Here is a 23,809-nt window from a genome sequence, read left to right as displayed (position 1 = left end):
CTCTATAATATCGAACAAAAAAAAGGGTAATGAAAAAATATATAAAAATAACAACAATTTTGCGTATCAATAAAAAGTTTTTATTTTGTATAAAATTGTAAAAAGTATTGTATTTTCAGTTGTGTAATAAAATACGATATCGAAAAGGAGTGATTTAGAGAAAAACAAAAGTGAATATCTTTGCACTATGTCATGTTGGTTAGCATATATACTATTTAAAAATTGAATACGATTTGATTTAAATAATAGATTTGTAAGCAATGAAAATTATTATTATAATATGCTTGCTTGCGATACCCAGACATTTATCATTATATATTACGGTTTATACTTATTTTACAATAATTCTTTATATAATACAAGTTTACGTCGTTTCTAAAAAGTTACTTATGTAAACACTTAAAATATTCGCGTTAAATTAGTTAGATTTTTTAATACCTTAGTTACTATTGTTAATAATTTTTAATAGCTTAGTTACTATTGTCAGTTTTTTCAAACTGAAGAAAAGCGCGTTTCTTATAAGGTAGAATCTTAAAATTAAAAACTAAATCCGCATGTCGTATGTGGACTTTACAACTAAAAGTAACTCAGCTGTTTGGAAATATTTTCTACGGGATGAAAAAAGCCAAACAGCGATGTGTAAATTGCCAAACTGCAAGAAGATTTTAAAAATTGGTGGTGGGTCAACAAAAGGACTTCATACACACATGTTGTCGGTGCATAATGTGAAGGTCGAAATTCTAACCCAACCTAATATTACCGGAGAATGCACACCAGATAAACCACCAAAAAAGAAATCTAAACCACTGACAGAATACTTTTCGATTTATGAAAGGGAAGATAAAACACTTAGTGCTACACTTGCTCGTTTAACGGCGTCTGACGGGCTTTCATTTAATGTGATTTGTTCTTCAACAGACTTACGTGCCGCTCTTACTGCTATGGGATTCAGAAATCTACCAACGTCAGTAAACACAATTCGTAATCATGTAGTAGAGTACAGCAAAAAAATAAGATTAGGTTTAGTTCATCAAATTGAAGTGCGCAAGAAAACGGAATTCGGTGTAGGAGAGAGATTTTCTTTGTCTTTTGATGAATGGACGTCACTTCGAAATCGTCGCTACATGAATATTAACATTCATGGACAAAAATCTCAGTTCTGGAGTTTAGGTTTAGTGCGAATAACAGATTCAATGCCAGCAGAAAAGTGCATTGAACTATTAGAAAAACGACTTAAAGACCATAGTCTTGATCTATACAGCGACATTGTGGCTATAATGACCGACGGAGCTAGTGTTATGAAAAAAGTTGGCAGGTTGCTGCCTGCTAACCAACAATTATGTTTTGCTCACGGCATACAACTTGCTGTAATTGATGTTCTTTATAAAAAAAGAGAATTCGATGCAAATCAGCCAGATTTTAACAATGAATTTTCTGACAGTGATTCATCCGAGAATGAGGACATTGAGGAAGATTTGTTGGACTACAATCATGAAAATGTTAGACCTAAAATTGAACTAAACGAAGTTCATTATGGGCCAGTCATTAAAAAAGTACGCAAACTTATACTACAGTTTAGACGATCACCTTCCAAGAACGACGTCTTACAAAAATATATTAAGGCTGAATTTGGAAAACAGCTGTCTTTAGTAATGGACTGCAAGACACGATGGAGCAGCCTTCTATTAATGCTTAAACGATTTTACAAAGTAAAAAATTGTATACAAAAAGCATTAATTGATATTTACCCAGTGCAAGATAATTCTATAGCTCTGTCATATGATGAAGTGACAATATTATCAGAGATTATTACAACTTTAGTTCCCATTAAAGCAACGGTTGAAGCAATATGTCGTCGAGATTCTAACCTATTTACAGCTGATATTGCTATTAATTTCATGCTTACAAAATTAAAAGATGCTGACAATAATACAAGCAAAGAAATGCGTAGAGCTTTAATGGCTCGCATGCATGAACGCCGAACTGATATGAGTGGACTTCTGCAATACCTGCATAACGGTCGAAGCCTCGATGAAGAAATAATAACAGTGCCTTCTTCATTTAAATGTCGAAAACTTTTGGCAGAATTGCTGGAAAGATTAAATGCTTCCAATCCTGCTCTAGTAAGAGCATCAGTTGAGTCTGACATGCTGGATTTGATTGAGGAACCTGAAATGGCACCTGAGTCTGAAAGAAATATTTTAAGTATTGAAGAGGAACTTGATCGTGTTATTAAAAAAGGACAATCACCAATACATCCAATTAGACATGAAGGATTGTCATCAAAAATTCAAAAAGAAATGACACTATTTGAAAATAAGGGTACACGAGGCGATTATTTAGAAAGAGTTTATTCTTTTCTAATGACCGTGAAACCAACAAGTGTTGAGGCTGAGCGGGCATTTTCTTCCGCTGGCCTGTTCAATACAAAAATTCGTAACCGTTTGGGCGATGAAACTTTGGATGCGTTATGTTTCCTGAAGTCGCATTTCAAAGCACAAAAAACATAACATATCTCCTTATTTCTAACATAATTTTTTAACATTTATTAACATGTGAAATTTAATTAACATGTTAGTTAAATTCATTTAATAAATATATTTTTAGTTAAACGTACTGTTTTTATTCTACTTAATACTGTATAGATGTTGTATCTGCTTTTCAATCCCGGGATTAATCCCGGGATCCCGGGATTGATGTTTTTCAATCCCGAAATCCCGGGAATGAATAAGACCTCCGGGATTGCAATCCCTAACCATAGCTCAGGTGACTGGAATGACCATCAACAAAAAGTATAATTTTTTGATTATTGTCTTTTATATTAAGCAAGCCTTTACCAACCAAATACCTTTTAAACTCATTTAAATAATACAGGAAAGTTTGCCCCTTCATCCATCCACTAGAGCTTCTCAGGACTATCATTCCGAGCGGAACACATTGCTGAAGACTTTTAGATAGTTTCTGCCTCTTTAAAATTACCATAGGAGGAGCCATTTCTCCTGCAGCCGAAAAATTGATTGCAACTGTGACATTTTCTTTTTTACTAGTAGTGCAAACCTGTTGCAGACATTCATGCTTTCTACCAATGAATTTGCCTCTGTTTGAGTTTAGATAAAAAGCCGTTTCGTTTAAATTAAAAATACGTTCTGGTGACTGAATCACATGGCTTAATTCCTTATCTTCAATGAATTTTTTAAAGTTGCTATACCATGCTAATAGGGACTCTTTGGTGACACTGGACCTACCAAAAGAGTGATGCTCTGATGTTTTAGACTTCAAGTCAGGGTGCCTGTTTAGATATCTGTAAGCCCAAGTTCTGGAAGGGATTCCATTTTTAAATATAGCAGGATGTGAGCTTTTATGTAATATTTCTGAAATTATTATCAATAAGTCATTTATTTTTAAAGGAAATCCTCTTCTTGTCATTTCAATAAGATGTTTTTCACATGCTTCTTCTATGTACAGTGGCAATGTAGGTGCTGGTCCCAGCCTACACTTAAGGCTACTTGAACCAGATAGTTTTGTTTGTAAAGTACTGCGAGGAACATTATACATTTTAGCAGCTGGTTTGATAGACATATCCGATTTTTTAACTGAGTCTATCGCTCTCTGCATGCTACTATTGTTATACAGCTTTCTTTTAACTTGTCTCTTAGACTTGCTTGATTTTTGTATTTCTGACTGAAAAAGAAATTATAGAACTCAAAGTAACTCACAAACTTACTATTAGTAATGACTTAAATATAATTAATACCAATATTAAAAATAAAATGGTGCAACAAAAACTGAAAAAATATTGTATTTTAAGAGTTATGAACATATCCATTTGAAAATATTGTTGTGCCAATGTTTGAGTTGTTGTCACAATTATTGGCACCCAAATTTAAAAAAAGAATAACACGAAAAGCTTTTATTGTAAAATAATTTTTTTTTTTAAATTTTTAAATAACATTTCATATTACCTTTGGTGCCATTTTGGACTTTTAACTATAATTAATAAACTATGGAAACAAAATTATGCTCTCGATTTCTTCTGAAACGAAAATCGTATCGAGGTTAACATTAGCGCCAAATTATTGCGTTTATTTCTTACTTCTATTAAAATTTTAATCAAAGAATGGACAACCAGCGAAAATTTTTGCTCAACTAGTAGACGATAGATTACTCTGTTTTTACGGTGATAGTTTTTCACTTTTAAACTCGACATAGATATAATTTTTTTTTATAGAAAATGAAAAGTGCCAGTAATTGAGTCATGCCAATAACTGTGACACTACCATACCATTTTTTACTTATTTAACAAGGTTATTTGTAACTTAGCTGGCTTATTTGTACAAACAATTTATTTTAGTAGTTTGACTATTTATTTTTATAAGTCATTACGCATTGTTGTCTGTCAGCAAAAAAAATTTTAATCTGTTTATAATCCGGTCAAAATAGACAAAAAAATAGTGGTAGATTTGCAATAATTCGCATAGAGCTGAAAATTTGTACATACCTTGAGCACATCATTACAAATAAAGTATTAAAAATCCCCATCGATCCCATATCTGCAAAAAATGTTATTCAAGGTTTAAGGTAAAAAAAAAAGTTTTTTTTTTTTTAAAAAAAAAGGAAATGTTTTATCATAAAAATAGATCAAACAAAAGCGAACAGCATTTTAACGCGTTTTTGAATAAACTGTTTCGTCGGCTTTTCTCTGAACTTGCATAAGAACAATGAAAAATGCTTTTTTCAAATAATTTTTTCAACTGATTTTTCTCGTCTGACTTCCCAAAATTCTTGGAACAAATTTACGAACGATGAAATACTTTTAGCGTTGAACGTTTCATTGCAGTTAAGAGTATCGAGCAGTATTTTTTATAACGATTGGAACCGTTTAATACTTTTATTAAAATGTCGCAACTATGTTTTACATGTAGTAAACTTTTAATAGCAAGTGAAACTGTTGTTGTTGATCGTGGAATGAAGACTTTGATTGATACAAGTGTTAAAAGAAGTGACGGGTTTTATGAATACTTCAAAGATCTGAAGTCTGTAACGATTCATGTGGTGTGCCATAAAAAGTTTACTCGGAAGAGTACAATTGTTACATTTAAAAGACAGTAAGATATAGATCAAGTTAGCACATCTGAAAATAGTCCACCTCGTACCAGAGCGCGCGTAAGTGAATCACTTTTTTGTTTAAAAAAATGTTGCTTATTTTGCGGCGATGAAGCAAACGAGGAGGCCGAGAAGAAGAAAGTGAAGAAAGTTCGGCGTAAAATTCATAAAGTTGCGACTCTTGAATTTAAAGAATAAATTCTGAAGGTAGCATGGAGTCGTTCTGACGAGGAAACAAAAAAGGTTACTGCACGCATTGAATATGAATTTGATTTAGTTGCTGCTGAGGCTAAATATCATAATACCTGTTATAATTCTTTCTTGAGGCCAACCAATGGGTGTAAAATCGGTCGTCCTCAAGATGAATCTACAAATGTTGCGATGGAAGAAATATTTAAATACATTGAAAATAGCGATGACTGCCAGTTTTCATTAGAAGAACTAAAAAATATTTGCAAAAATCCACATTTAGATAACAGAACAATTAAGACACAATTAAAGTTGAAGTTCGGTAATAAAATTATTATCACTGAAAAACCGGGAAAATTAACGTTTATCTGTTTTTTTGACAATCTAAGCGATATTCTTAACCAAGCTTGGTATGAGAAGAAAAGCCAAAATAAAGAAGAAGAACGATTTCGAATTTTAAAAACTGCGGCAGCAATCATTCGAGAGGACATTCAATCATTGGTATTTGATAATACCAATTATTCCTCGCCTAGTCAAATGTTTGAAAATATTAACAGCGATATTCCAAAGTCATTGACTTATTTTTTAGATCAAGTTATTTTGAAAAACAAACGATCTAAATTAGAACATTTAAAATTAGTTTGTAAAAGTATCAGCCACAGCATTATGTCTGTTGTTAGCCCTACGAATATATAATACATAATATGCATTTAATAATAAATAATATATGCGAATATTATGTATATATTATTTATATGTATATTAATTTCGTAATATTTGTATGTATATTAATTTCGTAATATTTATATTATATTAATTTCGTAATTTCACAAGAATCGCAATATCTTTTCTAGCAATGCATTTTATATAAAATCGCATTATACTTAGTATGTTTTCGCTATATATTTTCTCGCAATATATTTTTGCAATATCTTCTTGCAATACATTTTCGCAAGCATTGCAATATCTCAGGAATAACGATTCTTATAAAAATGTATAAAGGCAATTTTATTAAATACTTTCATGATGTAATACTTTTGTTTGATCTTTATTATGATGAAACTTACCATTAATTGGAAAAAGAAAAAAAAACTATTTTTTTAAACCTTTAACCTTTAATAACTTTTTTTGCAGATATGGAATCGGTGGGGACTTTTAATATTTTATTTGTAATAATATCCTAAAGGTATGTACCAATTTTCAGCTTTATGCGAATTATTGTATATTGAAATGTTTATTTTGATCGGATTATTACAGCGAAAAATGTTTAGTGTGACTATTTCATTTTGTAATTATGGTTGTATGATCTTTTACACATTTTTTAAAACAATATGAAATAGTAATTCACAACCGGTTATGTAGCGATAAGAATGAAGGTTATACAAATTTGGTAAAGTGGTATTTCACTTATCATTCAAGGCCTGGTGTTTCACTATGGTATTTTACTAACCATGCAAGGAAAAGCAACCAAAATATATCTGTGCTCTTGCGTTAATATATAATTAGAGATGAGCAGTTATGTGGTGGATATTTTTCAAGTTTTTTTGGGAAACTTTTGAAATGCAAGAATTTTTAATCCTAATTTGTTCAAAATGTTGAAGCAATAACATATGTAATGGTGGTACATCATTATAAATGTATAAGATATTTGTTAAATAAAAATTAGTTCTTTTTAAGAACTAACGACAGATGCAAATTCGTAGTTGGAAAACGTGTAAGTTATTGCAACTTAGAGTCGATGAAACAATATGTCGAGTTGCGGAATTGTGGACGTTCTCCAACTGGATATTGTGTTGCATTAATTCTAAATTTTGATAACTTACACAGCTATCTTTTTGGTAAGTTTTTATGGTGCTATGTGTTATTAAAATGTGCTTGTATATTTACTTCAACTTAAAATTCTATTTAGTTTGATTCAATAGTTTTGGTTTGTAATTAATAGATGCTACAGCAAGAAATATTCCGACGCAAAACTGTACTGAATGTGATATTCAAAAAGAAATTGTTCGTTATATACATGGGTCGACCGACAGAGATGGCGGTCGTAAAGAACGAAAAGAAAGAAAAAAACAAACTACAACGATTAGTGATATTCCCGATAGTGAATCATTTTCAAATGAAGAATAAAATTTGGAGATTTTTACAATTAAAATATGAAATAAATACAGTAAAATTGTATTTGAAAAAGTTCTCTTGTGTAATGACGTTAAAATGTTGTTGTTAATAATCGCGCCGCTCATTTTGCATAAACACAAATTGCCCAAATTGTTTTTGTTATTTGGAGACTATTTAGTTTGAATAGAGATAATTATCCAGTGGAAGTCATACTATTAGAGGATACTTGGTGGATATCTTACTAGTCTTTATAATTGTCAAAACCAGTAAATAAGTTTAACTTCTCAAATTGGTGACACGCCAAACAACTGCTTAACTAAATAATAAACTTCAAGATTTATCTGTCGTTTTAACATTTGATATTAAGAATTAAGTCCTATATATAGAGAGCCCTACATATAGCCTATATTTTTTTAAAAATTGCTAATATGAATACACTGGCTGACCATTCACAGCACATGCCGCTATAGGGCCATTGACTGACCGCCCAAGGGTTGTGCCACTATTGGTCCGCTCAGCAACCAATAAGCAAAACTCAACTGGTCCATAAGCGGGGCGCCGCTAATGGACCAGTAGCTTTGCCTCTACTGGACCACTATAGGTCCTCCAAACCATGTTTGCTGGGTCTGTCGCCATTTATGTACATAAAAAATAGGAAACCTTCAGTTTTTTCGCTCGATATCTATCAGACCAATCAGGATGTTCTTCCAATGAAGTCTCCAACCGTTCGAGAGCTCTAGAATTTGCTTTCCTTTTTTTTCGACCACTTCCCTGTTTTCCCTGAATAGTTTTCTGTTCTGTAAACCGTTTAAGAACAGCATCTACAGTTCTTCTTGATACTTTTAATGAATTCGCCAACTTTCTATTCGATAAAGTTGGATTTTTTAAGTGTTTGTCCTTAATCAAAAATCTTTGTTTAGTTTGCTCGGTTGACATTTTAAAACTAAATAATATTTTTAATTATTTTTTTTCTGCCAAAATATTCTATAATACAAACACTACTACACACAAAAAAATAATTTCAAAAAACGACCGTAAACTAGCTTTACCAAACCGCAAAAGATGGGCAGATTTTTCCGATAGCATGCCTTAAATTTTTAAGATAAAATCAAAAATAATTATAAACTTATGGTGGGCTAAAACTTATTCACATTACTGTAATATATATATATATATATATATATATATATATATATATATATATATATATATATATATATATATATATATATATATATATATTGATGTAAAACTGTTAAATAAAAAAAAACTCTTTGTTTAGGGGGAAGTACCCCAAAAACGTTAAAACTCATGTTGAAACAGTAAAATTGATTTTAAAAAATATAAATGTCCAAATTTTATATTTCAGAATGAAAATTTTTAAAAATTGTGTTTTTTTGCAATGGTATCCTAGAAAATATTGAAAGAACAACCAAAAAACAGTTAATGCCCCGGCTAATTTATCCGAAGAGCTACATATATTCAAACTGTCATATTGCAATTCCCTTTAACTAATACTTTGAACTGTGATCTGAACCTAATATTTTATGAAAAATATGACAGTTAATTTTTAAGCGGGCAAATATATAGTCATTTAATGAATTTTGGTCAAAATTAGGCAACTATAATAGAAGTAGAACGCGTTCTGTCAAGTATTTCTTAAAAGTGGAAGTTCAAATCACAGAAGGTATAAAATAGGATAATTACTGAAAATTTCATAATTAAAAATCTAGCGGTTCCAAAGTTATCACAACTGGGGCATTTAAAAACCTTGTTTTGAGAAAAAAGAAAAAACAGAAAAAAAATTCTTAATTTCACAAAAAATGTAAAATATAACTAAATTATGTTTAAAATAAAGTTTCAGAATGACCCAGGAGCATACTGACTTCATTCAAAGTGTTCATATTTGTCTTTTTATGATTTTGACAACCCTCGTAGAATCTTTCGCTGCTTCTTGGATGACTCTAGATTTTTATATCCATCTAAAAAAATACGTTTTCGATTTTGATTATTGCACAATACCCTTGCCCAATTGATCTCATGCTATTTACAATACGAAGATTAATATTATGAGTGCAATTACAAACTTTAAGTGTGTAGATATTTTTTCTATATCCACTAACACTGCAGCAACGTGTTAAATTTGAAGCATATCTTTTTTTTTTCACAAAGTTTTCTCTCAATACCAAGCTAAAATCGTTAATACACTATGGACAACATAAAGATTCAAATATAGTGTTTAAAGTTTCAACATCAATTATTCGATAACTATTTACTTTTTCGTCATTTTTATTTGGAATATCATTTATAATATATTCAATCTTGCTGGCTGATCTTGAAGAACTAGTATCAATGTCTAAATCTTTTTTTGAGTCTGTCATGATAAATTGTGTTGGTTGCCACAAAACAATCTTTTCTTTCGAGTTACTCTAGTTCTTTGCTTAGCTCTATCTTTTCTTCCTTTAATTAAGACTAATATCTAATAAAACTTAATTTAGTTAATTAAGACTAATTAAGACTAATTAAAAATAAATAAAAGTTAAATTTAGTTAATTTATAAAAAAATGAAAGTTAATTTAATTAAAATAAAAATAAAAGTTAATTTAAAAAAAAAAAATAATTTAAAAAAAAAAAGTTAATTAAAAAAGCTAAATAAAAGTTAATTAAGACTAATTTTTAATAAAATTTGATAAAATATGTTCTTAAAACACTTAACAACTCATATAAACAAAGTAAATATTTGCATTTTAGGAATGTTTAAAAACTGAAATAATTAAAGGAAACCGAGTCAAATTTAATTTAAGCAGAGTAGATAAAGTAAAAACAAAGTGGATAAATCTTTTCTTATTAGCAGATTTATAACTTTATGTGAGCTTCTGAAATAAGCAGAAGCTTTATCGTTGCTATGTGCGTTGCTATGATTAAACTTGATGAGTATGGTTCAAAAAATTGAAATTAATCCACTTTTCTGACATTGTTTACAAAATCTCTTTATTTCATTGTGTTCTTCATTAATTTTTGCTTCCGAAACATACAAAATCAAATTTTTCAATTTTTACTTAATTTATGGGGTACTTCCCCCTTCAATGATTTTCTACTATGGTAGTAGAAAATCACTTAACAAAGTCACTTAATATATAATAGTAGAGAATCACTTAACAAAGCACACTAAATAAATTTGACCACAATAACATTTAATAATATTTTTAACTAGAGCTATAGAGCCATTTGTTTTTTAAAACAATTGTCACCTTGCGAAACTTTAATACAAGATTTGTTTGTATAGAGTTCTTTGTGTTGAGTCTGCACATTTATATTTTCACTATTGCTCAAAGGTCCATCAAAATGGTCTTTTCTTAACTGAAAAGTGTGCTATTATTTTGACTATTGATTGACTCTGCAAGATGTTGTTCTGATAGCCTTCTTAAAACTTGTTGCAAAGGCAAGTGTGGTTTTCGTACAAGTTTCTTAAGATTTGATAAATAGTTTTCAAAAGGATAGGCTGAAACACATTGTCTAGTGGACTATATTGTTTCGCATCTTGTGCTAAATGCACTAGTCCATGCATCTTTTAAGTTACAATTTTAGGTCAGAGTGTTCCACATAAAGTACAAGCAAACTATGTGCTTAATCAACATATTTCTGACACAATGATTGACTAAGAAGAAAAGTCATTCCGACACAATAAAGCATAAAATTGTTGTACAAAGCATTAGGTAAAGTATTTCGAAAGCAAACCATACCAGTGTACAATAAAAGTTGTAGAAACTCTGTAACTTTCCAGCGTAACCTAACAACACAATTAAAAACTTGTTTCGTTTAACAAAATAATGAATTTGCAAAAATGTTTCTAAAATATTTTTTAAAAACGAAAAATCAGTTTAATAAAATATTTTAATAAAAGATTTTAAAGCAAAGAAGTAAAGGAAAACAGATTAGAACAGTATACCACCTGCAAATATTTTTTAATAAATAGAAGGTCTGAGAATATATATTTATATGAAACGTTAAAAAAAAGATGGATGCGAGAACTTAAGTTTTTTCAAATTTCACTAAGGTTAATTCAAATTGGTTCCGCAATGGTTGGCCGATATTGGCCCAATGTCTATCCTTCTACTCCAGCAAACCATTAATGACCTGGTATTGGTACTATCGCGGCTAAACTGTACAGGCAATGTTATAAAGTCTCGGCAATGACCCTGTTACGACTTGCCAGAGCTGGCAATCCACAAACGGAACTTTACCGGTCTTTTAATGAATTCACTGTCATAGGCTAGCCATTATCGGACCAGTATATACGTGCTGTTTGGGCTATTTCCACAGTATAGTCCAATAAATAGTTCCCTATTACGTGGAACTTTATTTTCAAGCTGTTCTATTACTCCAAGAATGGACCAAAGTTGTGTGTAAGAGCTATTAAATAATGGAAGGCCATCTATATTGACTTGAAAAGATATTGTTGAAGTTTCCATTTCATTATCAATACAAAATGTTCGCAATTTATCGAGTATTTCCTGCTTTATCCCAAAATAATTGAAACTTTGATACGCTTCACGCTTAGCAATTTCTGTTCTCATTATCAGATAAAACCTCATATTTACTATTTTCCTTATCGATTTGGTAAGAAATATTGGGGTTTGTTATCCAGAACATTAGAGTTGGAAGCTTCATTATCTGAAGTTTTTATATCCTATTATTTGCAATTCGTTTGAATGAGACTGTCTCGGGCAAAGTGTCAATAGCTTGAGGAAAAGAAAACCCAGGTTGGCGTATGTAATTATAAATACAGGCTTTAACGATAATGATTTCACCTTGTTTTATTTCAAAATATTTTTTACTTTTCGAATCTCTCTTCTTTTAGTCTAATAGCTCGTTGCTATGACCTACTAAAGTTGGTAATATATACATAGTTGGTTTTATAAAATTACGTCGTGTGCTTAAATAAAAATTATGAACTGAGAAAAGCTTTATATGAGGAGGAAATATTTATATATTTTACTCACTATCTTATTCGCATCAACAAAACGTAACTTTGTTCGATTCGTTATGGTATAAACACTATTATGCATTGGTGGGATGCCTACTGGCGTAACTAGCTGGCGTCCTAGTTAAGATACACTTATGACCCGATAATGGCTAGCCAGTTCTGGTGCGCCAGCTATGGCAGTTAACTGGATCACACGTATTTAGACGGAGCTGGTTCGCCTGCTCTGCCTCAATACGTGTCTTGCTTATTGGGTTGTGGCACTGTTTGATATTTTATTTGCTTGATAGGGCGACCTGAAATACTTAGCAACCGTTCATTTTGCACTGTTGCTAGCTTAATTGACTTTCTTATAACAACGAAATTATACAGTAATTCGCCAAAGTAACCGGACAAGCGCATTACTTGAGATAAGTTTTGAATGAAAAGTCCAATTTCTTTCAAGTTTTTACAGGAATGTTGAAAAAATGATTATAACTCTAAAAACAAATGAGTTTTTACTAAATATAAGCAACCTAATCTTAAAAGTTCATTTTATTGAAATATGCTCGTGCTAAAGTATCCGGGCAGAACTAAAATAATATATTCCAATACTTTTGTTGGCTTTTATTTAATGTTTAAAAACGGTAAATTAAACCTAAAGTATTTTTAACTAAAAGAAGATTAATTTGAATCATGGCGATACTTATTACAGGCCTTCCCGTCGCGAATCCGTATTTTTAACTGGGGGCGGACAATCTTACGAAAAATATAAAAAAAGGCTGAAAAAATAAGCGAGCTACATTATTTTCAGTTAATTTATTAAAATTAAAAGGAACTGTTCTAATGCACAAAGTGTCTAATGCAGTTTTATTAAATGTCATAAAATTTTAATAAAACAAAAAGTTATGAAAAACAACAATTTTCAGAATAATGAATGAGTTTTATTTAAAAACGAAATCACACAAAAAAAAATAAACAACCTTAAAAATAATGCAAAAAAAGCTATTAAAATAATCATCAAATATTAGAAATTGTTATGAAAAATGTACATAGCAATACTTTTTAATGCTTTACAGATAATTTTAAAACCTTTAATGCAGGTTCTTTAGAGGACTTAGGTGAAATAAACAAACAATAATTTTTAAGAAATATGTTTGACAATATAACACCATGTTTCTTTAGCATGTTTAAGTTATAAATATCTGATACATCATAAATATATTGCACAACGACTTTCTGCATGTCATTTTTTTCTCAATTTCAAAAATAATGTAACAAAAAAAACCCCACTGAACACAGCAATCCAGAGTTACCCTCAATCCACCTCTGTCCATATTTTTTGTGTAGTCTCCATACAACTGAAAATAAAATGCAGCGTCAGTCAACAATTCATTTTCACTGACATCATCTTTTCTTGTAACATAGCCTGCAATATAAAACAGAGCCATTTTTGTACTCAGTGGCAAAGATGCTTCTAGTTCAGGCAATTGATTAATTATATCACAAGATTCTTCACTTCTAAAATTGCCACATTTTTGACATAAATGCTCAATATCAGTAGTGTAATCTGACACATCAACTTTTTATTCCAATAACAGTTTAGCTTTTTCAATGTTTAATTTTTCAACAACATTTTGAACAGTTATAAAATATGTTCCGCCTGAACCTTGTCTAAACTTACTGAATGCTTTTTCAATATAATCTGTTGAGAACTCTCCTAACATAACATAAATGAAATCGTTTTTTAACAAATATTTACACATCTCTACTAACCCATAACAAATATGCCAAATTGAAGTACCTGTATCTCTAGTTAAGGATTTTATTCTACACCCTTGTTTACCACTCATTTTAAGAGCTATATCCCCAAAATCAAGTAAATATTGCAAATTTATGTCTAGTTCTTCCGAAATAACTCTTTTACGAGAATCTAAAAATCGAGTGTCGCCAAAAATTTCTTTTACACTAACTATTTTCCAGAATTTAGTAACTTTTTCTAAAAAACAAATGGTTTCATTCATATTACAAGGGTGGATAACTTTTGAATAAGTTTTGAGAGCAGCTATAGTTTTATCACAAAACACTTTTAAACAGTGTGAAACATTTTGACTTTCGATAGGTTTTGGATGTATAGCTACAAAATTTAGTCTAGATAATTTAATTAGCTGATCTTTCTCAAAATCAAATAAATATTTAAGGTCACTCCATTTAGCAGTCATATTTTAATTTTTTTCAAAATGCTGTGTTTTTTCTGTTATCCAGTTATTTCTGATACTTTTTAGTAGATGAACATATTCAAAAAGTAGAAAAATCCCACATTTTGTTAACCAAGGTTTTTCTTCAACTCTCTCAAATAAATTAATAAAAGCTTGATTTGTTCGATTTCCATCACAAATAACTGAAATAACTTTTCCGTTGCTAGACTTGATTGAATTAATAACATAGCATACTTGCTCAAACAAAAAAGAAGCATCCAAATGACAGACAGGTATCATTTTGCACAAAAAAGATGGTCCACCTTTTAAACATTTAACCATGATACCCAAAACAGTATTTGCCAACAACTCAGGATTATTTTCAGCTTTTCCAAATAGAGAACCACCATGGTTGAGAAGAAGAGACTTTACATAAACCTCATCTACCAATATTATGCAATTTCTCTGATTCTCCTCTATATTTGAAAATACAGTGCTGATAAAACTAATATCTGAAACATTCTTTGTCCTAGATGTAATTTTTGTCAGTGTTTTTACACTTGGAAGTTTAAAATCTTTTCTTAACTGATTGTATAAACGTCGAGATGTTGAAAAATAAGAATACGATCTGATGATTGTTTCTATATTATAAATTTTTTTACCTACTTCTGATGCATTCATAGATGCAATATGATCTTGAAATATCAATCTTTGATGATCAACTTCAATGTTATTCAGATAGCGAATTGTTTCTTCCACTCTTGACCAACAAATAAGAGTGGTAATATGGTTTTTAGATAATGAAGAAATAAAGCAACGAACACCAGCATGAAAACTTTCAAATTTAAAATTGCTTGAGATATGAACAGCAAACATAGGTATACAGTTAACATAAAAGGAACTTGATTGGATGTGCAAAACTTCATTTACAACAAAAGTTGTTACAGGACAAACAAATTTATGATTTTTAATATCTTCACATAAAGAAATGAACGTAAACAAATCACTTTTTAAATATTGTGACAACTCATCACACTTTTCATTTCTGATAGAAGACAACTTTTATAGTGGACCTTGGTTTTAAAGGTTGAGTTGGTATAACACTTGATGGAATATTAGGAAAAATTGAAGGAGGTTCGATTGGTCTATCTTTCCCATCGACACGAGCTTTTAAAAATTTTTCTGGAAAATGTCTTTCACAGACAACAGTATCTGGCTTATTTGGAAAATTACTTCTTGGAATTGAATTTATCCAACGATTTCGTTCTTCTTCATTCGAGGGAAGCCTATAAACTCGTACTTTATTTTTAGTGTCATAGTTTCCTCTACATCCAGGAATACAGCACTTTTTAACCATTTTGTGACTATCAACTGCTCTCAAATCGAAGTTTTAAGACTAAACTTTCCGTAACATTGTCCGCCCCCAGTCAAAAAAACGGATTCACGACGGGAAGGCCTGTAATAAGTATCGCCTTGATTTGAATAAAATTTTAAAATGACAACGCGAAAATAACTGTATTGCATGCAATCGAAAAAGGCAGAACTGCAAGAGACATAGAGGATCAGTTTGATATAGGAAAATCAACAGGAGTGAATATATATAAAAGATATGACGAAAGAAATAAAAATAGAAGCTTTCTAAAGTCAGGAAGGCCTTGAATTACATCTGAAAGACAAAATAAAATTTTAACTCGTGCCGTAAAAAATGATCCACGCAAAAATGCTGTTTTGTTAAATGCTGAAATGAAAGAGTTTTACAATATAAAATGTAGTGTTGACACAACCAAGCTTCGCTTGAGATATGCAAATATATTTGAAAGACGTACTGCAAAGAAATCTTTTATCTTAATCAAAGCACGCTTGAGATTAAAGATGTTTAAACTTGTCTTCTCAAGACATTAGCATTCACAGAAGCCAAAGTCTGTTCTGGTAAAACTAACTTCATGTTTTGGTAAAACTATGCAATCATAAACTAAAGCATAAAATATGTCTAGTAAGCCATAGGCTAAAAACAAATGAAAACAATATCAAACCTTATATATTACACATTTTACTATTGAAACCGAAAGTTCAATAAAAGCAAGTCGATTCCTCACTATTTGCTTTGGTAAGAGTTTCTTAAAAACCGCGGTTTCGGTTTTTTTTTATAAAAAACCGCGGTCAACCACGGTTTTGGTTCTTCTCGCTATATAATAAACGTTATCTAAGTGTACCTTGCGCTTTTAATTTTTATTTTTTTCCGTTTATTAAAAAAGTTATTTAAATAAAGTGTTCTAACATGTTTATATTCCAACATAAAACTTATAATGACTTATTTTTATTGTAAAAGAATTTCAAGAAAACTAAAGATTTTAATGATTCTACGATAATCGTGATCTGATTTTTGTGCTGAAAATGGTGCCGGTCGAAAAAAACCCGTTCAATATAAATCTTTTCAAGATTTTGTGTTCTCTTGCCCGTATTTTGATACAGCAAAAACTCTTGGTAAAGCCATTTGAATCGATAAGTAGATTGGGCAAGTGTGTGATGCTATCTCAGTTGAAAAGTGTATTTAGTTCATCTTTAAAAAAAACAAGTCAACTCTCTGATGTTGTCCATGGAACTTCAGCTAATAGTGGTTCCTCATCATTAGAAATAAATCCAAAAAGCTGAAACGCAAGTTTTTCAGCGTAATTTTAAGTATTTTTTGATGGAACAACTAAAGGATCATTTAGAACAGTATTTGCTATCGATAACCAACAATCCTAATGAGGCTAGTTTTATAGGTTTTCTTATATTGACTTTTATGTAACTTTCATGTTGACACCAATGTACCCTCTGCGCCTTAAAGATGTGTATTCATCATGCGTTAAGCTTTTTTATTTTTTTATTTATACCCATTATTATTTGTTTATTTATATCCCATTTGAATTTTTTCGACAATTTCTTGTTTCATCACTTCCTTTTTATCAGCAAAGTCTTGATGGATTAAATTCATCACAGTTGTTGGACATTTAAGAAGATGATTTCCTCTTTGTTGAATCAATTAGCGAATAAATTTACTTTTAGTTATCGTATCAATCGAAACACCATGGGTAGCTAGATCAGCTACAATTCCTGTAATGTCCGTGTTTTGTAAATAACTGTTCATGGTTTTAGTTTTATTTTCTGGTATTGGATTTGAATTGCTGCTTAATTCTCCAGTTGAAGGACCATCGATAATAATTCCATGATTCCGCAAAGTAGTTGTGCATCCACCGCAGCATGTAACAACAGTACTATATTTATTACAGATGCCTTCAACATCTCTTGACTTTGGAATTTTTCCCCGGACAGCAAGTTTCCAAACTAATTATATGATTTATCAGAAAGATAAATATTTTTCTAAATAATTAAACAATTGATGGAAACATCATGAATTACTTTAATTACATACCTATACGTTAATATTTTGTTAAACCATAATATACAAAAATAAAAAATGATCTACAAGATCCGAATTTCAAGTGTTCGAATAATTGAGTATTCGAATGCTTGATATTCGAATATATTTGCGTGTTTTTTGACTATTTTTTTTTCGAATACTTTTTTTGATGAAATTAAAAAAATTGGTGTTCATTTTTATTTTTCACAAATAAAAAGTCTCTAATTCACATTTGAATATTCCATTTTTCCTATAAAAACGACGCTGCTTTTAACTCCCTTTTGAAGCTTTTTAGTGATTGTTTTAAAACCATTAATTCAAAACGCTAAAACTATTTACCTGGTTTTTACAGCCAAGAGGAATTCAAAGAACAAAAAAAATAGATGGAGTTTAAGCAACAAAATTGAAAAACTAAGTTTATTCAGTATAATAAGGAAAGAAATATAACCTAATAAATAATGAGTTGCGTTCATAAAGTTGTTTTATGAACACCTAATTTACTTGGTAGTTAATTTTAACTTGATCCCACAAGTGAAAAAACCCATGCTCTTTAAACCTCTGCACCACATGAATTCACCGAGATAGTCAGGAATAATGTCTCCATTGTTACAAACATTGCTTTAGACTGCTTTGCTGCGACGCCACATAGCTTCAACTCGTTTAGTTGTCATGCTTGTTGCTGGATCTACAAAGTGAAGTGAGTAATTCACGATAAGAGAATGCGGTAGTGAAAAAAGTCGGGAGTGACGAGAGCATCGGTATTAAGCATGCCTACTTTTATTTATCGGTATTACTAACGGTTGTATATGTTTTAACTCTTGTTAAGACTCGGTATTAAATGATACTCTGTATTGTTCAGGAGTGTGAAAAAAAATTTTACAGCTTTGTTCTATAATTTTTTTTATTTCAAATTGAATACATCAATGGAAACAGTATAAAAATATGTTACGGCTGTCATTTGACAGTCATTATTAAAAGGTGTTTCTGATAAAATAGAATCGATTTCGGAAGCTATATTGTCCCCAGTATGCCTCTCTGGAAATCAATTGCAGCCGAGAAGAAAGAAATCTAATTCAAAGTTTGAATTAATGTAGTGCAAAGTTAAGGCTGCATATCAATAATTGCTTCAACTTGATCATAAATCTGAGGTTAAGCTAACTGAAGTAACATTTGATAAATCGTTTTTTAATGTGCTTATTACTTATTCTTGAATATTAAAATGCAAAATTGAAAGTCTGTTTCGAGAAAAAGTTATGGGAGACATGTTTATTTCAGGTCGCAGAAATCACATGAGTCCTTTGAAAGCATCTTTTGCAACGTGTGCAAATTTAGATTACCCATATAAAGATATTCCGTTATTTCTAAATCAGCCAAAAGTTGTCTCTTGTTTTTGGCATTATACTTTGTTACCACTTTGCAATATGTTAATTAGGGTGATCCTGCCGCCCCACAATTTTTAAATTTTCGAGTAAACAAGCCTGACTTTTTTTTGGTAAGGAGGTTACTTGTAAGTAAGACACTCTTACACCAATTTGACCGCCAGGATAAAAGTTGCGTCACTCAAACAAATCATGGTTTAATATAACACTTAGGACCATAGAAGTTGTTTCCAATTGTTTTTAAAATCAAAATGACCGTGGTACATAGGTTTTTTTAACTTTTCTTGGCTACTTTCAAGGACTAAAACTATAGTCGGAAATAGGGGCTACTATGGTCTGCATAAGAATGGGGGCAACCAACCATTAAGATATTTTAGGAAAAATAAACTAGAGTTGGTTGCCTTATTTAACTATGCGTCAAAAGTGGGAGGAGCAATAAGTCTACCATCATTTTTCGGCGCTGAAGTCACAGTTTTAAGAAAATATCAGTTTTTATTTCTTCATTGTTTTAATTGTAATTTTTTTACCAAGTAATAATATAGTCAAACAATAAATATGAAGTTTTATTTTTTCAATTGAAAAAGAAAAAACACCCACACATTAGGTGTGTGTGTTTTATTAGACACACAATAGGTTATTCTACTTCCTCCAAAATGTTAAACAGCTACCAAAAGTTTATCGCTATGCTCTGAATGTCCTTCACTTCTTTTATATCTAGACCAGGTTGGTTTAATTTTGGCATGTATTGATTCACCTCATTGTTCAGTATATCTTCCTAAACCGCATCTATGATACTATATGGCACAAAATGGAACTATATGGCACAAAATAGTATGAATTTTCCAAGCCAAACTTAGTTTTTTTACCAAAGATTAAAGCTAGCTCTTGTGTAGAGATAAACGAGTTCTTTAACTTGGATATAAATTCTTCAATTCCAGTTTCTAAAGTGTTACCAAAGCACGCATCTTTAACAGATCTAAAGTTTTTAAGACATTCAACAAAAGCAAAGAGATGATGATGATGCGTATTTTTAATGGCAATCTCTAATTCATCAAGATTTTTAATGATAGCATTTGAATTGGTGCCATCCCAACCTCTACCTTGGTAAATTCTTTGAAGAATATTTTTTGATTTCAACCAGTCATCAAAACCAGGCCATAGATCTAATAAAAGAGTTCCTAGTAACGAAAAAAATCCTATCATAAGGTGTAGTTCTGGTGAAGCGACAAGGTGCTGTATTAAAGTTTTAGGATCTTCTTCTATGTTGATATCTCTGGGATTTATTACATTTATACAATCTTTCATAAGGGCCTTGTTGAATCCAGTCTCAGCATATTTGTAGTATCAATAATCCAGGCTTTCAAGAGATCTCAATTTTCCTGACTCTGTTGTTGAGAGTCAGGAAAATTGAGATCTCTTGAAAGCCTGGATTCTCTGTTCCTGACTCAGGTTATTGAGGGTGCCCCTCGCACCTCAATAACTTGAGGCTCTTTTCCATGCTTTTTTTTTAAATGTCTACTTAGCTTTTGTTTCATTTGGCCACAAAATTTTGCAGAGTCTAGATGGCCTTTTATTATCTGATAATCTCTAAAAGAAGAAACTGTATCTAAGATAATTTTAGTGCTTTTAGAAATAAAACTAGAAAATTAAAAAACTTCTTAAGTTTACAAATATAGCAAAGGTTACTTTTCCTATAAGTTTACCTCTTTCATAACAAAACCCTAAACAGATAATCTAACTTTAAAATAACAAACAAAGTAAGTTAAACAAATAGTATGCTCAATGTAACTAATTTTACCTCTCCATTACAGTCATCTACTTTTTGGACCCCAATGCAGTCATCTACTTTTTTTTGGCAGGGATCTAAGTAAAATGATCAATCAAAATAGTTAACTTTAATAATAATTTTTACATTATATATATCTTCTAGAACTCACAATTTTAAATATGCTTTTATATTCTATTATAAATAAAACATAAAATATACCTTTAAAGAATCAGCATCGAAAACTTTCTCCAAAATAAAATCAAAAAACTCTTCCTCACTTTCAGGAAACTTTTCTTCCATTTTAAAATCTATACATTCATCATGCAGATTTACATCTTTGATATGCAAGGAACTCTATTATTATACAAAATTTATATGAAAATTATCAAAATTATTTAGCCAAAATGCTATTTATAATCAATAAAATATAATAAAAGTAAGACTTACTATTTTAGTAAGATATTTTAAACTTTCACAATTATCTGAACCGCAATCACTGTCTCTAACAATTTCCTATTCAAAATATTGTAAAAAGTTTTGATTTACATAATCCATTTTGTAAATGTATTTATTTACATAAATAAAATATGTTTACAACACATATATACAACTAAACCTATTTGCAAGACTTGTGTAATAAATTTCAAATCAATATTTATATAAACACATACAATCATATCAAGGTTGATATAAACAATAAACTTGACAAGCAACTTATGACAAAAAAACTAAATAAACAAAAATTGAATCATGCAAAATATACAACTGTAACCATTTATAAACCTCTGAAATGTTTAAATCGTCATAAACTTTTGAATCCTCAGATTCCATGTTTAGCTAGACATTTTTTCTAAGATTATATTAATAATAATTAAAAATTTAATATGCTTTTTGCAGTATCGGGACAAACTTTTTTCAGGGATATTGAAGTCTTTGGCTGTTTTTCGTATAGATTTTCCTTCTAATAAAATAGTATCAACAGCATTTTTTATAACGTTTTGAGGAGTTATAGCCCTCTCTGCTTTTCGTTTATAGTTTCCCATGTGATCTATCTATCTAATCGATTTTAATATAAGATTTGAAAAAATTAAAAATGGAAAACTCTTGAAATTTACGTCCGATTGCAATCGAATTTAGTTGAAATATACGGCCAACTTGCCCCGCCAATATTTTGCCAACTAACTCCGACAGCTATTTGGTTACAAACTCCCCTATCAATCCCTGAAAAAGGTAAATAAGAAAAAAATGGATGTTTTGACATGTTTCACTGAACCATGCAAGATATAACTTTAATCAAGTTTACGTGCACTTAATGCAATTGCTTTTAAAAATCGAAAAAATAAAGTTGTAAAAGTTACAAAAATGTGGAAAAAACACATATCACAATAACTATTATGCGCATGCGCAAATCCTTAGAATACTACAGTGAATGATGAAATAGTCAACTAGAAAGGTATCCTGAGATTCCGGCACTTTCTGATGAAAGGCTTTGCAGATAAACGCGTTTCAGCAACTTACCCCTGCTGCCGACTAGTCCCGGTCTTCCCTACACAGCTTTACATAAACTAAAATTTTGAAGACCAGATATTTTTCCAGATTTTGCAAATCGCGATTCAACCTTAGTGGCATATCTTTGCAAAATATTTTTAATGTTTAATTTTATAGACTTTCCACCAATTCGTGATAGTTGTGGTTTCTAAAAAAATATAACATAAGTTACACACTACGCTTAATGATGATTTGTCTATGATGCCTGATTTGTAATTAATTCTGCTAAAAATTTTTTGGATTTGTTACGTAAGTTGAATTGTTATTTCTACCATTTTGTTTAAAGCATTTATGGAATAAACGGTATCTCCTCATTTGCGAAAATTTCACAAAATTTGTTAAAGTTTCACAATGTTTGTGAAAATTTCACAATATCTGTGAAAATTTCACAATATTTGTGAAAATTTTACAAAATTTGTGAAAATTTCACAATATCTGTGAAAATTTCACAATATCTGTGAAAATTTCACAATATCTGTGAAAATTTCACAATATCTGTGAAAATTTCACAATATCTGTCAAAATTTCACAATATCTGTGAAAAATTCACAATATCTGTGAAAATTTCAAAATATCTGTAAAAAGTTCACAGTATCTGAGGAAATTTCACTATATCTGTGAAAATTTCACAATATTTGTGAAAATTTCACAATATTTGTGAAAATTTCACAATATTTGTAGAAATTTCACAAATGAGGAGATGCCATTATATTGTAATCATTGTTATCAATAACTTTCAAAATAAATAGCTCAATTCTTATGTACCAATTCTTATAATAATATAATACTAGCATAAGGGTCATTCCATGCCAAGTGGTGCAAAGGTCCCTTATCGACCATCTCAGATTTTATTGAAATTTTTTGATTTTGTACATATATATGTTAAAAGCATGTTTTGAAAATTTTAGATCAATATCTAATATGGTTCTTGAGAAAACGCTATTTAAGTAGTGGGCTATTTTGCATAAAATTTCACTCTACAAGAAAAAAGGGTTTTTTCATCATTTTTAACAGCCAATAACTTTTGAACAAGTTAGTTTTATACTTCAATTATTATAAGATAGCAAGTGTCCTGTGGATACTTTGAAAAAAGAAAAAAATATTATTTCTGGCATCTTAACTTTTTCCATAATGGCGGGCTAA

At 30.3% G+C, this 23,809-nt stretch overlaps 1 protein-coding gene and 2 pseudogenes across 1 annotated transcript; 1 reads left to right on the top strand and 2 right to left on the bottom strand.

Annotated features, from left to right (window-relative positions):
* Nucleotides 1-2,751: 2,751 nt before the first annotated feature.
* On the bottom strand, nt 2,752-3,974 carry LOC145180289 (uncharacterized). Its single transcript, XM_090089148.1, has 3 exons — nt 3,963-3,974; nt 3,507-3,681; nt 2,752-3,371 (listed from the first exon to the last, which is right to left on the bottom strand). The coding sequence occupies exons 1-3, from the start codon at nt 3,972-3,974 to the stop codon at nt 2,752-2,754; spliced, it is 807 nt and encodes a 268-aa protein (XP_089945274.1).
* Nucleotides 3,975-4,844: 870 nt separating this feature from the next.
* On the top strand, nt 4,845-5,988 carry LOC149888970 (uncharacterized; annotated as a pseudogene).
* Nucleotides 5,989-13,633: 7,645 nt separating this feature from the next.
* Nucleotides 13,634-14,868, bottom strand: LOC145184860 (uncharacterized; annotated as a pseudogene).
* Between the last annotated feature and the right edge of the window lie 8,941 nt (nt 14,869-23,809).

The sequence above is a fragment of the Hydra viridissima genome, unplaced genomic scaffold (genome assembly GCF_058129835.1).
Source record: "Hydra viridissima isolate aposymbiotic clone 2 unplaced genomic scaffold, HvirCarnegie_v1 scaffold_5, whole genome shotgun sequence".
Lineage (NCBI taxonomy): Eukaryota > Metazoa > Cnidaria > Hydrozoa > Anthoathecata > Hydridae > Hydra > Hydra viridissima.
This window is presented reverse-complemented; position numbering and strand designations above follow the sequence as displayed.